Genomic DNA, 13230 nt, shown 5'->3' with positions numbered 1-13230 from the left:
TTCATTTAATGTACAGTGGTACCTCTACTTCCGAAATTAATTGGTTCTGGAAGAAATTTCTTAATGAGAAAATTTTGTAAGTGGAGACGCATTTTTCCATGTAAATGTCCTAATTCGTTCCAACCCCCCGCAACCCCCCCCCAAAAAAATCTGACATAAGTGTTTCATACAGCATAAAAATGCATCAAAATATGTAACAAATACATGTTACAGTTAGATTATTACAAAATAAATGAGAGTTGTGCATAATGCAAAAAATAAAGAATAAAGAATAAAAACAATGGTCATTTAACTTTTAACTGCGTCCTTCGCCCGACTGGTGAACACTTTTTCTGGGTGATTCACATTGACGTCAAACTATCGGAACACCTCGTGGCCTGAGGAGTGAATGACGAGGATGCTGCACAGACACATATCTGTCTATCTACACACAAAGACACATACGGTAGAAGTCCCTCTTAGCCAATCAGATGCCAGCATGATCCTCGGTCATAGCCAATGGCAAAGCAGTTATAAGTATGTTGCATTCAGAAAACACGGAGCTGCGAGTATCAGACCACACTATATTTTTTGTATTTTGAACTTTCTTTCGTAACAAGAGGCAATATTTTCCTGTTGAGACATTTTGTAACAAAATTTTGAATTTGAATTCGAACGTTCATAAGTAGAGCTACCACTGTACTTTATTGTCCCCAATTGGAAATTTGCCATGGACACTCAACTGCTTCTGCAGGTTACAATCAGCAGCTTAATATAACCACCGGGGCCACACACACCACACAAGAAACTGATTGCACATAAATCAAAGGTCATTTAAAAAAAATCCCTGGTAACTATAGTTTTAGTCCATTTACACACTTACCTACATATTTGCATTTATGATCTTAATAGACGGATTAATAAAATAATCTTTATAACGATTCAGCCCACTCTGAGGAACTCTAAATCTCCTTTCAGAAGGAAGAAGCTGAGAATGTGAGTTTAGTCAGACAGTACTTTTCGAGCCTGTCTCATAATGGATTGTTCTTCAGTAGTTTTGAGAGAACGTTGATTGTTCATGGCATGTTGTACCAGACGATTAATCTGTGTCTTCAACTGGACAGATAGGTGGCCGTACCAGGTTGTGATTTTGTAGTTTATAGTACTAGCAATAGTAATAGTCTCCAGTGTGGTTTGATAGAACGCATTGATTTTCTGCCCAAACCAAAAACTGTTTGCGCAGAAAGTAAAGTCTATGTTGCAGTCTGGAGCAGAGGCACTTAATATGAGTCCTTGCAGCTGAGTGTATCATCAATATGTACTCCCAAGTACTTCTAAGTACGGACCTGCATGATGGGTTCATTGTGGATGAACACCGCCCTCAAGTCGTCCACAGCTTTAAAATTGAACACCATCACCTTCAATGTTCTTTACATTAAGCGTCAGATAGTCACACTACTGAACAAAAGTACTGATCTCAGAATGGTAAACTGCTGAACTGTCATCTTTGTGCAGCAAGCCCAGGAAGGCAGTGTCACTGAAAATGTGATGATGTAATTATTAGGGTGGACTTCTATACAGTCGTTGTTATATAATGTAAAGAGCACAGGGAACCTTTGATTGGTGCTGGAGAGTCTAAACTTAGAGAAGAAAGTCCAACCCCAATCTGTTCCGGAGATGAACCAGACTGTCTAGTCAGAATTTCTCTCCCTCACACATCAGCTGGAGTTCCTTCGCTTCCAGTGAGGTACTATTCCATGTCCCTCGAGCTAACTTATGTTGCTCGGGATCAGATCGCCAAGGTCAACACATTTTTTTCACCGGCCCTCTCATAGGGCACCCAACCCCTTAGGCTCCTCCCACTTTTGGTGAGCTCATGGGAAGGGGGACCCACGTTGCCTTTTCAGGCTCTGCTCGGGCGGGCTCCAGGGCCATTCGGCACTTGCCAGCACACACCCCACCTCCAGCCCAGGTTCCAGAAAGAGTCCCCGATGACTCGTATTCGGACATGGGAAAACGTGGACCAATGTTTTTAATCATCCATTTGGGGTCACTGAGCCAGGGCTCTGCTTTGTCTGGTCCTTCACCTAGGACCTTTTTACCATGATTGACCCTGTCACGGTCAAAAGCCTTCGACAACTTGGCTCCTCGGAGCATTGGGACGCAAAAAAACCCTCCACCATTATAAGGCTCAGGAAGGTGGTGGTATGTAATGTTTTGAGGAATAAAAATACATATAAAATAATTTATTAATGCTGTAATGGAATGTAACCAGCTGAGCAGTTAGCTACGGTGCTCGCTGAGCAATACTGATCCAATATTTGGTTGAGTAATTAAAAAATTACTTGGACTGGTCCATCAGAAGAAAGACTCAAAGTGTATAAGAAAGTGGTGCCATAATGCAACAGGAAGCAGCAAAGCAAAGTTTAAGATAAGATGAGAAACCATTTATTAGTCTTAGTCTAACATTCCCAATTCACAGCAGCAAAGCTATGAAAGGAAGAATCCATTGACGAAAGAGAGATTGGCTCACATCTCCTGTCCCGCGTAATCCACTTCAATTTCGCGATGCCCAGTTCAACATCTGCATCGGTGCACTGCGCTGACGCTCCTTTTTTCTCATCGTTGGCTCCTCAAGCCATGCATCCATTTTTTGCTGTAAACATTTTTTTTGGATTGTTTCTCAGAAGTGCATCCCTCAAACATGTTTAAGATACTTGACCTGTGAGCTGTTTTCACTGGTGGAAAAAAATACTTTTAAGTCGTTTTTCCTTGCATTTCAACATTTCCTATTGTTTCCTTGTGTTAGACTCAAAACTACTTCCTTGGATGCTTTGTTTTGAAATTTGGCGTGACGTTGTGTGCCTATTTGTTGGCCTTTGGATTCACACTCCAAGAGGTCTGTCTGAGAAGTGCAAACTTAACCACGTTTGACAACGGCACTGGAAAATGCCTGCATATACTCATAGCCAGGTAAGAGTTGTCAAAAATTCAATTATTAACCGACAGTTAATTTGTCACTGTTCTTGTTCTCCATGGTGTATTGCAACAATATTTACATTGCCAATGGATTGAGTACTCCTTTAAAAGTGTAAAAATACTGTAAATCATTTGACTGTGATGATAAAAATAATATGCTAAGTCCATCTACCCTGAGCAGACATTCAATTCAGACTGTGTAATTACAAGTTTTTGAATGACATGGTAATCATTGTCATAAATGCAACTATAAAGGGTATCATATCTGCATCAATTGACACCAAAATAAAATGTACTAGCCAGTGCGTTCGTATCAATTGCAAATATATTAAATTCATTGGTTGTTTGGATTCCTTTAGCTCTTCAAACCATGCTCCACATTGGTTCAGTGATCTGTCAAATGGCCTGCTGCTGACACAAAAAGTCATGACTGGGTTTCTGGTCTTACATAAAGGTTGGTCCTCACACTTTCAGTGTGGCAACAGCATTAACATCACATCACACTTTGTTTCAGTTCCAAGTCATCAAGTATTAATGTTTGATGTACAAATCTGTGATTCGTTCATACATTCATATTTGTATGAATGTATGAACAAAGTTAGAACCTCCTTACAATGACTTTGGGCAATGACTTGTCATACTAAGGAGTCAAATTCCAAATGTCATGCATGTTCCTACTTTTTTCCCCTTGTTTCTCTCTATTGTGAACACACGTCCTAACTGCTCATCAAAGCTTGATTAACCATTTAACATCACTCAATGCAATGTGTTACTCTCACTTTACGCTGCTCTGACAGCTAGCTGCTGGCCAGCTATCCCCGTGCAGCCGATGTTTAGATGATAAGACAATTTATCTGTATTGATGAGGAAGAGACAAAGAGAAAAGTGCTGCTTTTTTCAGATAAGCCCAATCACCCCCTTTCTTTCTCTCTCACTTGCTCGCTCGCGCTGACTTGCTTTCGCTCTCACACATGCTCTCTCTCTAGCCTGTTCACAACAGTGTGACGAGACACTGATTAGAGAGTCCACAGCTGACAAACAATGATCAAAGAGTCAACCACATGATGAGACACTGATCAGAGAAATAACCATGTGATGAGATACAAGAGAAGGTGCTGAGCGGGGCAGTGAAGATGCACAGCCAATCAGCTCATGAAATAAATCCACTCGTGCTGTCATTGGTCGACGTCGAGCTGCGAACCAGTCATGCATACAGCCATGTTCAAAACCTCTTGACTGCATCCATCCATTTTCCAATTGACATTATCCTCACAAGGGTCGTGACGGGTACTGGAGCCTATCCAATCTGTCTTCGGGCAGTAGGCAGGGGACACCCTGAACCGGTTGCCAGCCAATCGCAGGGCACACACAGAGACGTTAAATTGAGCTGCATTCACCAATTAACTGTCAAACTATTTTATATCGTCTGTGATTTTTATACCCGCTAGCAGATGGGTTTCTTTTGCCTAGTAATTAATCTGTCCGGTTTAATAATTGACCTTATTAGAACTCATCATCCTTTGAATTAATCCAACAAAGCCAAATGAATTTCAGCAAATTAATTATTCGTCATTTTGTTATGACGGCAGTTCCCCACAACGTATTTTCTTTCACCAGTCTATGGTATCAGCCTTGTCAGTCTTCTAAGCTTCCCCTTCATCTTTGCTCTCACACAGCATAGCTGAAACTGTGCTTCACTAAAAACAACCAATTTATAAATTAGCCAGAATATTTCATAAAAGCTAAGAATATGCGGGGTAATAAAATAAGAGAATAATAGAATAAATTATCTTATTTTATTAATGAGAATATTAAATATATATAGATATATATAAAGTTTATCCATGTAGGGGGTAAATTAACAACATTAATTCCAGAGCCAATAAATAAATATGAAAGACAAGGATATGAAGGACAAGTGGGTGAGATGAGGATTTATTTTTTATATATATAAAAAAAAAATCCTCATCTCACCCTTCGGGTGGTGTCCGTCCCTCATTCAGCTCGGGTCCTCTACCAGAGGCCAGGAAGCTTGAGGGTTCTGCGCAGTATCCTTGCTGTTCCCAGCACTGCACATTTCTGGACTGAGATGTCCGATGTTGTTCCCGGGATCTGTTGCAACCACTCATCTAGTTTGGGGGTCACTGCCCCGAGTGCTCCGACCACCACATGCACGACTGTCACCTTTACCTTCCAGGCTCTCTCCAGCTCCTCTCTGAGCCCTTGGTATTTCTCGAGTTTCTCATGTTCCTTCTTCCTGATGTTTCCATCACTTGGGACTGCTACATCCACTATAACGGCTTTCCTCTGCCCTTTATCTATGATCACGATATCTGGTTGGTTCGCCATTACCATATTGTCAGTCTGGACCTGGAAGTCCCACAGGATCTTCGCTCTGTCATTCTCCACCACCTTCGGAGGTGTTTCCCTTTTTGACCTTGGGGTTTCCAGTCCATACTCCGCACAGATATATATATATATATATATATATATATATATATATATATATATATATATATATATATATATATATATATATATATATATATATATATATATATATATATATATATATATTTCTAGGTGTAGCAATTGGTGCAAAATTTGTTGTAAGTTACACACACAGGTGCAAAATGAAAACTCGACAAACTATAATTATCCTTTCACAAGGATCTCCTCATGAGATCATGATATTGCTCATTATTATTGCCGTACCTGATTTATTGTTATGACTTATGTTTTATCAGGTAAAACATTTATTCGGCCAAGACTTTGTTTTTTAAAGTCGTGTTTGGAAGTGGCATCAGCAATCGTTTGGTCTTTTTCTCCCTCTCCTTTCAGTGGTCATCTCGCTCAGCTATGTCCACCGTTCCCAGTCTCTGTGGCGAAAGAGTCCTTTTAGCAATTTCTGGTGGTGTCTCACTGTACCTGTGGTGTAAGTCATAGTCTTCTTTGCATCATTCGTGAAAATGACACTCAGTTATGAAATGTTGATCTACTTTGTAAAATCGCACGTCAATTTCTTTACTTCCTTTACATTCCTGCAATTGGAACGCTTCTCACACATTGATTATTACGTTAACAGACTGCAGACATAAGTGACGCACGTGAAATGCATTGGGGGTGTGAGGGTGGCAATATTTATTCATACATGGCACATAGTACTTATATTGCTACATGTATTAGATGCTAGCATACTCTATTCGTGCAGCACTGCCACTCAAACCCCCTCCCCATAATCTTCATTGCCGCCCTGTACGACAGCTGCTGACAAGTATTTCATAGACAACATTTCTTGTACATTTACATTGACGCAACTTGAGTACATCGACAACGCAGCCATATTGGATGTGACAAAGTGAAGCAATTTTCCAAGATGACTCAATAATCTACTCCTTTGAGGTATATCCTCTGACGAAAAAGTAGTATATATGAAGTTTAAGTCATTAAATATACTTGAATAAATTGTACTGAATTGGAACACATTCAGTTTGAAACTATACAAGGATCTCTGTACACTTTTCAGTACAAGTCAAGTATACTTAACTCATTCACTCCCAAAGACGTTTTTAAACGTCATTTCAGACTTGGTCTAGAATTGGCTGGTACTGAATGAGTTTTAAGCATACTTCTGTGAAGTTTATAAAAATATAGTTTTTAAAAAGGACACTGAAAGTATTCTACCTCCAATTTAGTCCAAAAATGTTTAATTTTATTATATTTGAATAAACTAATTATGCTCAGGGTCATCAAGTCAGAATTCATTATTCATACCAAACCTTTACTTTTGATTGTATTTTGTCATTCTAACTCAATTTTACAAGTATTACAGGCAATTAGGTAGCCAATACGATGGACACATCCAAAATGGTAGATGCTCTGACAAATACAGCAGCTTCGAACGGGTCACGTGGTTCAATGGGTGCCTGCTGCATGAATAAAAAGGAAAAGTAAATCTATCTTCATTTTAGATGTCCAAAGGGTTCAAACTACATTCAAATATTCAAACTACATGAGTGCACAGAGGGAATCCTCTGGCATGGTTTGCAACTAACAATGCTGCCGATATAATGTGTGGAGTGGCCTACAACGCAACAGAATTTAGCAATGATAATGTAGGACACCAACCCACTATGACGTGTGCTCCCAGTGCTGGCGGGAATACAGAATACTGTTCTTGGACCAAGTAGGCGATCTTATCATGCACAATGTACAGCACGGCACAGGATCAAATTGCAAACAATAATGCTAGGCTAATAAATAATCGCAGCCTCAATAGCCTACCATACTTCCAATCCCGATGGGTTATGTCTTCACTCCACATCCGGATGTTCGGGCACAACATTTTCTGCATCCCGAGCATCTGGCGCATACATCTTGACAACAACCTCCTCTTCGTCCAACTCTCCAAACACCTAGATCCGCTCAGATGAATGTCAAACATCGCTTTCTAAATCGATTTCTAACTGGCTTTGTACACGTTCCATATTGAGCCCAGCTATTATTATCTCTGAAATGGCGTCACATTTGATCATTTTATCGCTCGGCAGGATTTCACTTCGGAAAAACGATTATGTTGTCGAATTTATGAAATAGAAATACTTTTTTCAGGTTTATTTAATGTATTTAGTTTGATTCCAAGTGACGTTGAAATATTTCATTTGGGATTTTCAGAAATTACTTCACACTCGACCTTTAAAATGAACAACAAATTGAAGAAAACATGCCATTCTCTTGTATGTAAAAAGGAAGAAAGTGTTGTTTCACAACTTGTTTGGTAGATTTTTGGAATATTTTACACACATTATCATTTAAAAAATGAGATGGTCAACAACCCTGCATTTTGGGTTTCATGATGTAACTGATTGCCACCCTCCTTTAGTCTGCTAAGTCAGATTGTCCAAGCCACTGTGGATTACCAGTTGTGGCATGACCAGGACAGCCTCCTGAATTTTGGTCTCCGTGACATACCTCTGGTTGGGTGGCTGCTTGTCTCGCTGTCTCTTCTCCTGGTGGTGGTAGTCAATGAGGTGGTGAAGCTACATGAGATAAGGTAAGAAGTACACACTGTCATCCGAGTGCTGCATATCTGATTTGAACAAGAATTTTTGCATTTCCGTTTTTAAAGTGACTTTTTGTGTTTGTTGTTTCCAGTGTAATATATGATGTTTAGGCAGTAACAAAGTAACATCACACGTCACTCATTTTGTTGGAATAGGATTTAGTTACTGAGTCCACTAATGTGTTAGAATATCGGGGGCCATGAGACAAAATGTGACACAAAAATGAAGGCATGACGAGAAAGCGGCCCATTAAACCACTTAGATTAACCACGAGCAATGCAATGTTAATTTCATTCAATCAGAGTTGCTTAAAAATTGGCCATCATTGCCACTGAATGTCTAAGGTTTTTTGCTTTGTCTTTTTTTCAATTTCAGGGTGCGAGTTCGCTACCAGAAGAGACAGAAGCTCCAGTTTGAAACAAAGCTCGGAATGAACTCTCCATTCTGATCAATGACATTTGGGATTTAAAACCAGTTGTACTACTCCAAATCATGTAAAGCCAAAGAAGGGCACTGACCCCTTTTTAATAACGCAACTATCAGTTGAACGACATCTCTTTGTTGTCTTTTTTTCACTTTTGCTGAGGACCCGTGCAGCATAACAGGTTTGTCATCAGATTTGAATTGTTCTTAAAAACTTAAAGACATTGTCTTTTGTGGTGGACTTGAACATTCCAATGTGGTCCCTTTTTTCCGAGTCACTTGTTGTCCTGAGGAATTCTGAGACAACACAGGGCTATTATTGATTGCCCATCACATTGTTGGATATCAGTTTGATCATTCCCAAATGTCTTATAATCAGACACAAATTACAGTAGGGATGAAATGCAATGATTATTAAAGCTACGAGCAAACATGAACGTCATCTAAATCAGGGGTCGGAAGCTTTTTTTGAATCTCAGTGCTACTTCTGCGGTACTGATTAATGTGATGGTCTACTGGTTTGATAACACACTTCTGAACTTCTTTATTCCTGTGGGCAAGTGGGGGATTTATTTGGGGGGTTTTCAAAACTAATCTAAAGAATGATAGAGTAGAGTTGTTGATGCATCCTAAGTAAGTGCTGATTATTGTGTGATGTGGTCTGGAATGTGGTCGTACTTCAACTCTGTACTTATTGGATCATGGGGAAATGATCCCAAGGCATTGGCCAGGTCCATCCAGACTAATGTCAGATTGCCTTTCCTCAACGAAGCTTCGTGAATCAACTGAATCAGGACCGCTGGATGTCTGGGATCCCCCGATTTTAGAGATATCCGTTTCCAATCATGTATACAGTCATCCGATTTGCCAGCACTGAGAAAAAGATTTTTACATTCACCGCTGAGTATAGAGAGAGTTTGAAACTGACGTGTTTGCTGAGGCAACCTCTTTTTGCATTTGAAGAAATGCTGTGTCCTATACTATAATCATGGTACTTTTGGTCTGTCACCACATGTAAAAAGTTCAACACATTCTCAAGGTCACCTTGTTGATCTCATTACCTCTAAAGGTGTTGACATTTCATCTAAATAATTTCTGTGTGTTTTTTACATGACAGATCTCAGGCAACCAGTGTGTTTATTAAAAAATATATGTGTAAACGACAGCACAAGCAATTTGTGTTTATGAAAATCACGGCTGTGGCTCTAACTGTGAATGCACGCAGTCTGTTAATGAACTTGTGGATAAATTCACCTGGAAAAGCTCAAATGTCCTGGATGCTGGTATTCCTATTGAAATCAAGACCGTTTCTTGTCAACCTAAAACACCTTTGAGGTCCACTACCAACATATTGACTTAAAATCAAAGTTCAGAAAAGAATAGCATGAGGAGAGAAAAACTAAACTCCTAATTTGACCTGTACTGACAATGTTGTTTTTATTTTAACAAAGCGTTTGTAAACGCTAAACAATGCTTTTCTGAAATCACTATTAAGAACCGAAACAACACATGCACTCTATTTGCTGTGGTCGACAAGCTTACAAATCCCCCCCAAAAATACCACCAGAACCCATCTCAACAGGTAAATGTAATGAATTAGCCTGCTTCTTTTGTGAAAAAGCAGAATTCATCAAGTTAAACATCAATGTGAACCAGCAAAATTACAAAATGATACAACACTAAAAATAACCCATGAATAATGTCATTACCATGATAGAATTTGCTACAGAGGATCAAAAAATGTCAACAGATTTGGTTCAATAGTTGAAACCATCACCGACTTGACGTCACTGACGTGACTCAATACCATCTGATTTTTTTTCAAAACAATTGTGAAATCTGTTCAAACCATATTGCAGCAAATAATTAACTGCTCTCTTCAGTCCGGCAAGTTTTCCTCAACCTCTGAAAGTACCTGCCGTCAAACCCCTTCAATAAAATACGCCGGCTATTTCTTTGTTGGCAAATTATATATACAGTGCTGTTCAAAATAATAGCAGTGCGATGTGACTAACCAGAATATCCCTGGTTTTCAGTATATTTTTTTTGTTACATGCCAGACAAGTTACCAGTAGGCGCGGTAGATTCTCAGAAAACAAACAAGACCCAGCATTCATAATAGGCACGCTCCAAAGGCTGTGCAATTGGGCAAATAGTTCAAAGGGGTGTGTTCAAAAAAATAGCATGTCTGCTGTTGACTGTACAAACTCAAAACTATTTTGTATTTCCCAAAAAAATGTTTCAGCAATCCTAATATTTAGTTGCATGACCACAGTTTTTTATAACTGCTTCACATCTGTGTGGCATAGAGTCAACCTTTCAGTTTTTATTTCTGTCACGTTTCGGTTTTGCGGTCTGGCCAGCAGGTGGCATGAGCGGACTTTCTGGCACACCTGCTGCCAATCTGTAATCATTAGACTCAACATTTAAGGACTCCTCCGCCATTCACCTGTTGTGGGAGTATTGTCTATTGCATTGCTGTTTTCGCTGTTCTTTGACTTATTGGCTTTTGACCTCGTCGTGATTTCGCGTTATAGTTCTCGGTACCCATTTTTGAGTAAGTACTATTTTGTTTTGATTATCTGGCTTTTGTGCGTGTACTGGTGTTACATTGTTTTTCGTTCGTATTTTGCAGTCTTTATTTTTCTTCCTTGCTCTTTTGTGCAAGCGCTTTTTGTTACTCGTTTGGATTTGCCTCCTGGTCCTTATTGTGGACCAGCCCTTTATGTTCTCGCCTTATTTCGGTTCCGATTGAGACATTAAATTGTCTTTTTTCCTACGGAGACCTTGTTTTTGTCTACGTTTTTTTTGATCCCCCAAACGCGGTTTATCCGCGGCATAGCAATATCACTCCATGATTGCTTAACAACATTCCACAATTCATTTACATTTCTTGGTTTTGCTTCACAAACAGCATTTTTTATATCACCCCACAAGTTCTCGTTTGGATTGAGATCTGGGTATTGGGCTGGCCACTCCATAACATTAATTTTATTGGTTTTTGAACCAAGACTTTGCTCGTCCACTGGTGTGTTTGTGGTCATTGTCTTGTTGAAACACCCATTTCAAGGGCATGTCCTCTTCAGCAGAAGGCAACATAACCTCTTCAAGTATCTTGACATACACAAACTTATCCATGATCCCTGGTATGCGATAAATGGGCCCAACACCAGAGTAGGAGAAACATGATACTTGCACCACCATGCTGCACTGTCTTCAATGTGTACTGAGGTTTGAATTCAGAGTTTGGGGGTCGTCTCACACACGGTCTGTGGCTCCTGGACCCAAAAAGGACCATTTTACTTTCATCGGTCCACAAAATGTTCCTTGGTTTTTCTTTAGGCCAGTTCACGTGTTCTTTGGCGAATTGTAATCTCCTCAGCACATGCCTTTTTTGTAACAGAGGGACTTTGCGTGGAATTCTTGAAAATCAATTTGCTTCACCCAGACGTCTTCTAATTGTCACAGCACTTACAGGTAACTGCAGACTGTGTTTGATCATCCTGGAGCTGATCATTGGCTGAGCCTTTGCCATTCTGGTTATTCTCCGGTCCATTTTAACCCTGGAGAACCCAAGTCCCCTTTTCTTCTTTGAAAAATGATGAATTATACATTCAATGTCTGCTATATGTTCACTGAACACCAAAATATACTGTATGTTTTTTCAAATATTTAATGCTTTAATCCTAATTTACGATTAGGTCCAAATTTGACCCTTTGGGATTTAAGGGTAGCATTTGAGTAGCATAATTTATAGGGGCCAAATTTGACCCTGTGGGGGCTCCAGGGTTTAATAGTTGTTTTCTGTTTTCTTCCACGTGTCTCTGGTTTTTCCCCTCATTTTAAGGAATTGGAGATCATTTTAGCTGAACAGCTAACAATTTTTTGTACCTCTTTATAGGTTCTTCCCTCTCCAATCAACTTTTTAATCAAAGAACGCCGTTCTTCGGAGCAGTGTGAAAATGAGTCCCCATTTTCCTCAAATGCATGTTCAACCTTTGCTGGCTTCATCATCCTTAAAAAGGCACCACCTGATTCACACCTGTTTTTGTTTTTTTTCTTCCCCAAAATTGATGAACTCAGAGATTGGTTGCCACACTGCTATTTTTTTGAACACACCGCTTTGAACTATTTGCCCAATTGCACAGCCTTCGGAGCATGCCTATTATGAATGCTGTTTCTTGTTTGTTATCTGAGAATCTACTGCACCTACTGGTAACTTGTCTGGCATGTAACAATAAGAAATATACTGAAAACCAGGGATATTCTGGTTAGTCACATTGCACTGCTATTATTTTGAACAGCACTGTATAACATATAATAATAATAATAATACATCACATTTGTAAGCGCCTTTCACAACACTCAAGGACACTTTACAGCCAAGACCAATAGTAAAACACAGATAAAATAATAAATAAAGAAAAGATTTAAGGCGGGTAGGCAAGTCTGAATAGGTGGGTTTTGAGCTGGGTTGATATGTTAGGACTGAACCCCCTAAGCCAATTAATCACCAAGACAGGCTATGGATACCACCTCAGAAATTGAGCTGCAATCAGTCACCTCCACTACATGGATGACATAAAGCTGTATGCTAAGAGCGAAAGGCACATAGATTCCCTGATCCACACGACCAAGGATCTACAGCAGCGACATCGGGATGTCATTCGGGCTTGAGAAATGTAGTCGGATGGTGACTAAGACTGGAAAGGTAGTCCGCACTGAAGGGGTCTCACTCCCCGAAGGAACAATAGCAGACATTGAGGACAGCTACAAGTACCTTGGT

The 13230-nt window shown here is 39.7% G+C and overlaps 1 protein-coding gene across 2 annotated transcripts in view; it reads left to right on the top strand.

Moving 5' to 3' along the window:
* The window catches only part of LOC127594583 (transmembrane protein 94-like), a 119204-nt gene extending 109491 nt beyond the window's left edge, over positions 1 to 9713 (top strand). For both annotated transcript variants that reach the window (XM_052056427.1, XM_052056428.1), the window contains exons 28-32: positions 2789 to 2952; positions 3318 to 3412; positions 5800 to 5893; positions 7841 to 8011; positions 8397 to 9713. In XM_052056427.1, coding sequence (XP_051912387.1) covers positions 2789 to 2952; positions 3318 to 3412; positions 5800 to 5893; positions 7841 to 8011; positions 8397 to 8469 — 597 coding nt within the window. In that variant the 3' untranslated portion in view covers positions 8470 to 9713. The remainder of the gene's footprint in view (positions 1 to 2788; positions 2953 to 3317; positions 3413 to 5799; positions 5894 to 7840; positions 8012 to 8396) is intronic.
* The last annotated feature ends 3517 nt before the right edge of the window (positions 9714 to 13230 follow it).

Source organism: Hippocampus zosterae, unplaced genomic scaffold, assembly GCF_025434085.1.
Source record: "Hippocampus zosterae strain Florida unplaced genomic scaffold, ASM2543408v3 HiC_scaffold_22, whole genome shotgun sequence".
NCBI lineage: Eukaryota > Metazoa > Chordata > Actinopteri > Syngnathiformes > Syngnathidae > Hippocampus > Hippocampus zosterae.
The sequence above is the reverse complement of the archived record's forward strand: the minus strand, read 5'-3'. Positions and strand labels throughout refer to the sequence as shown.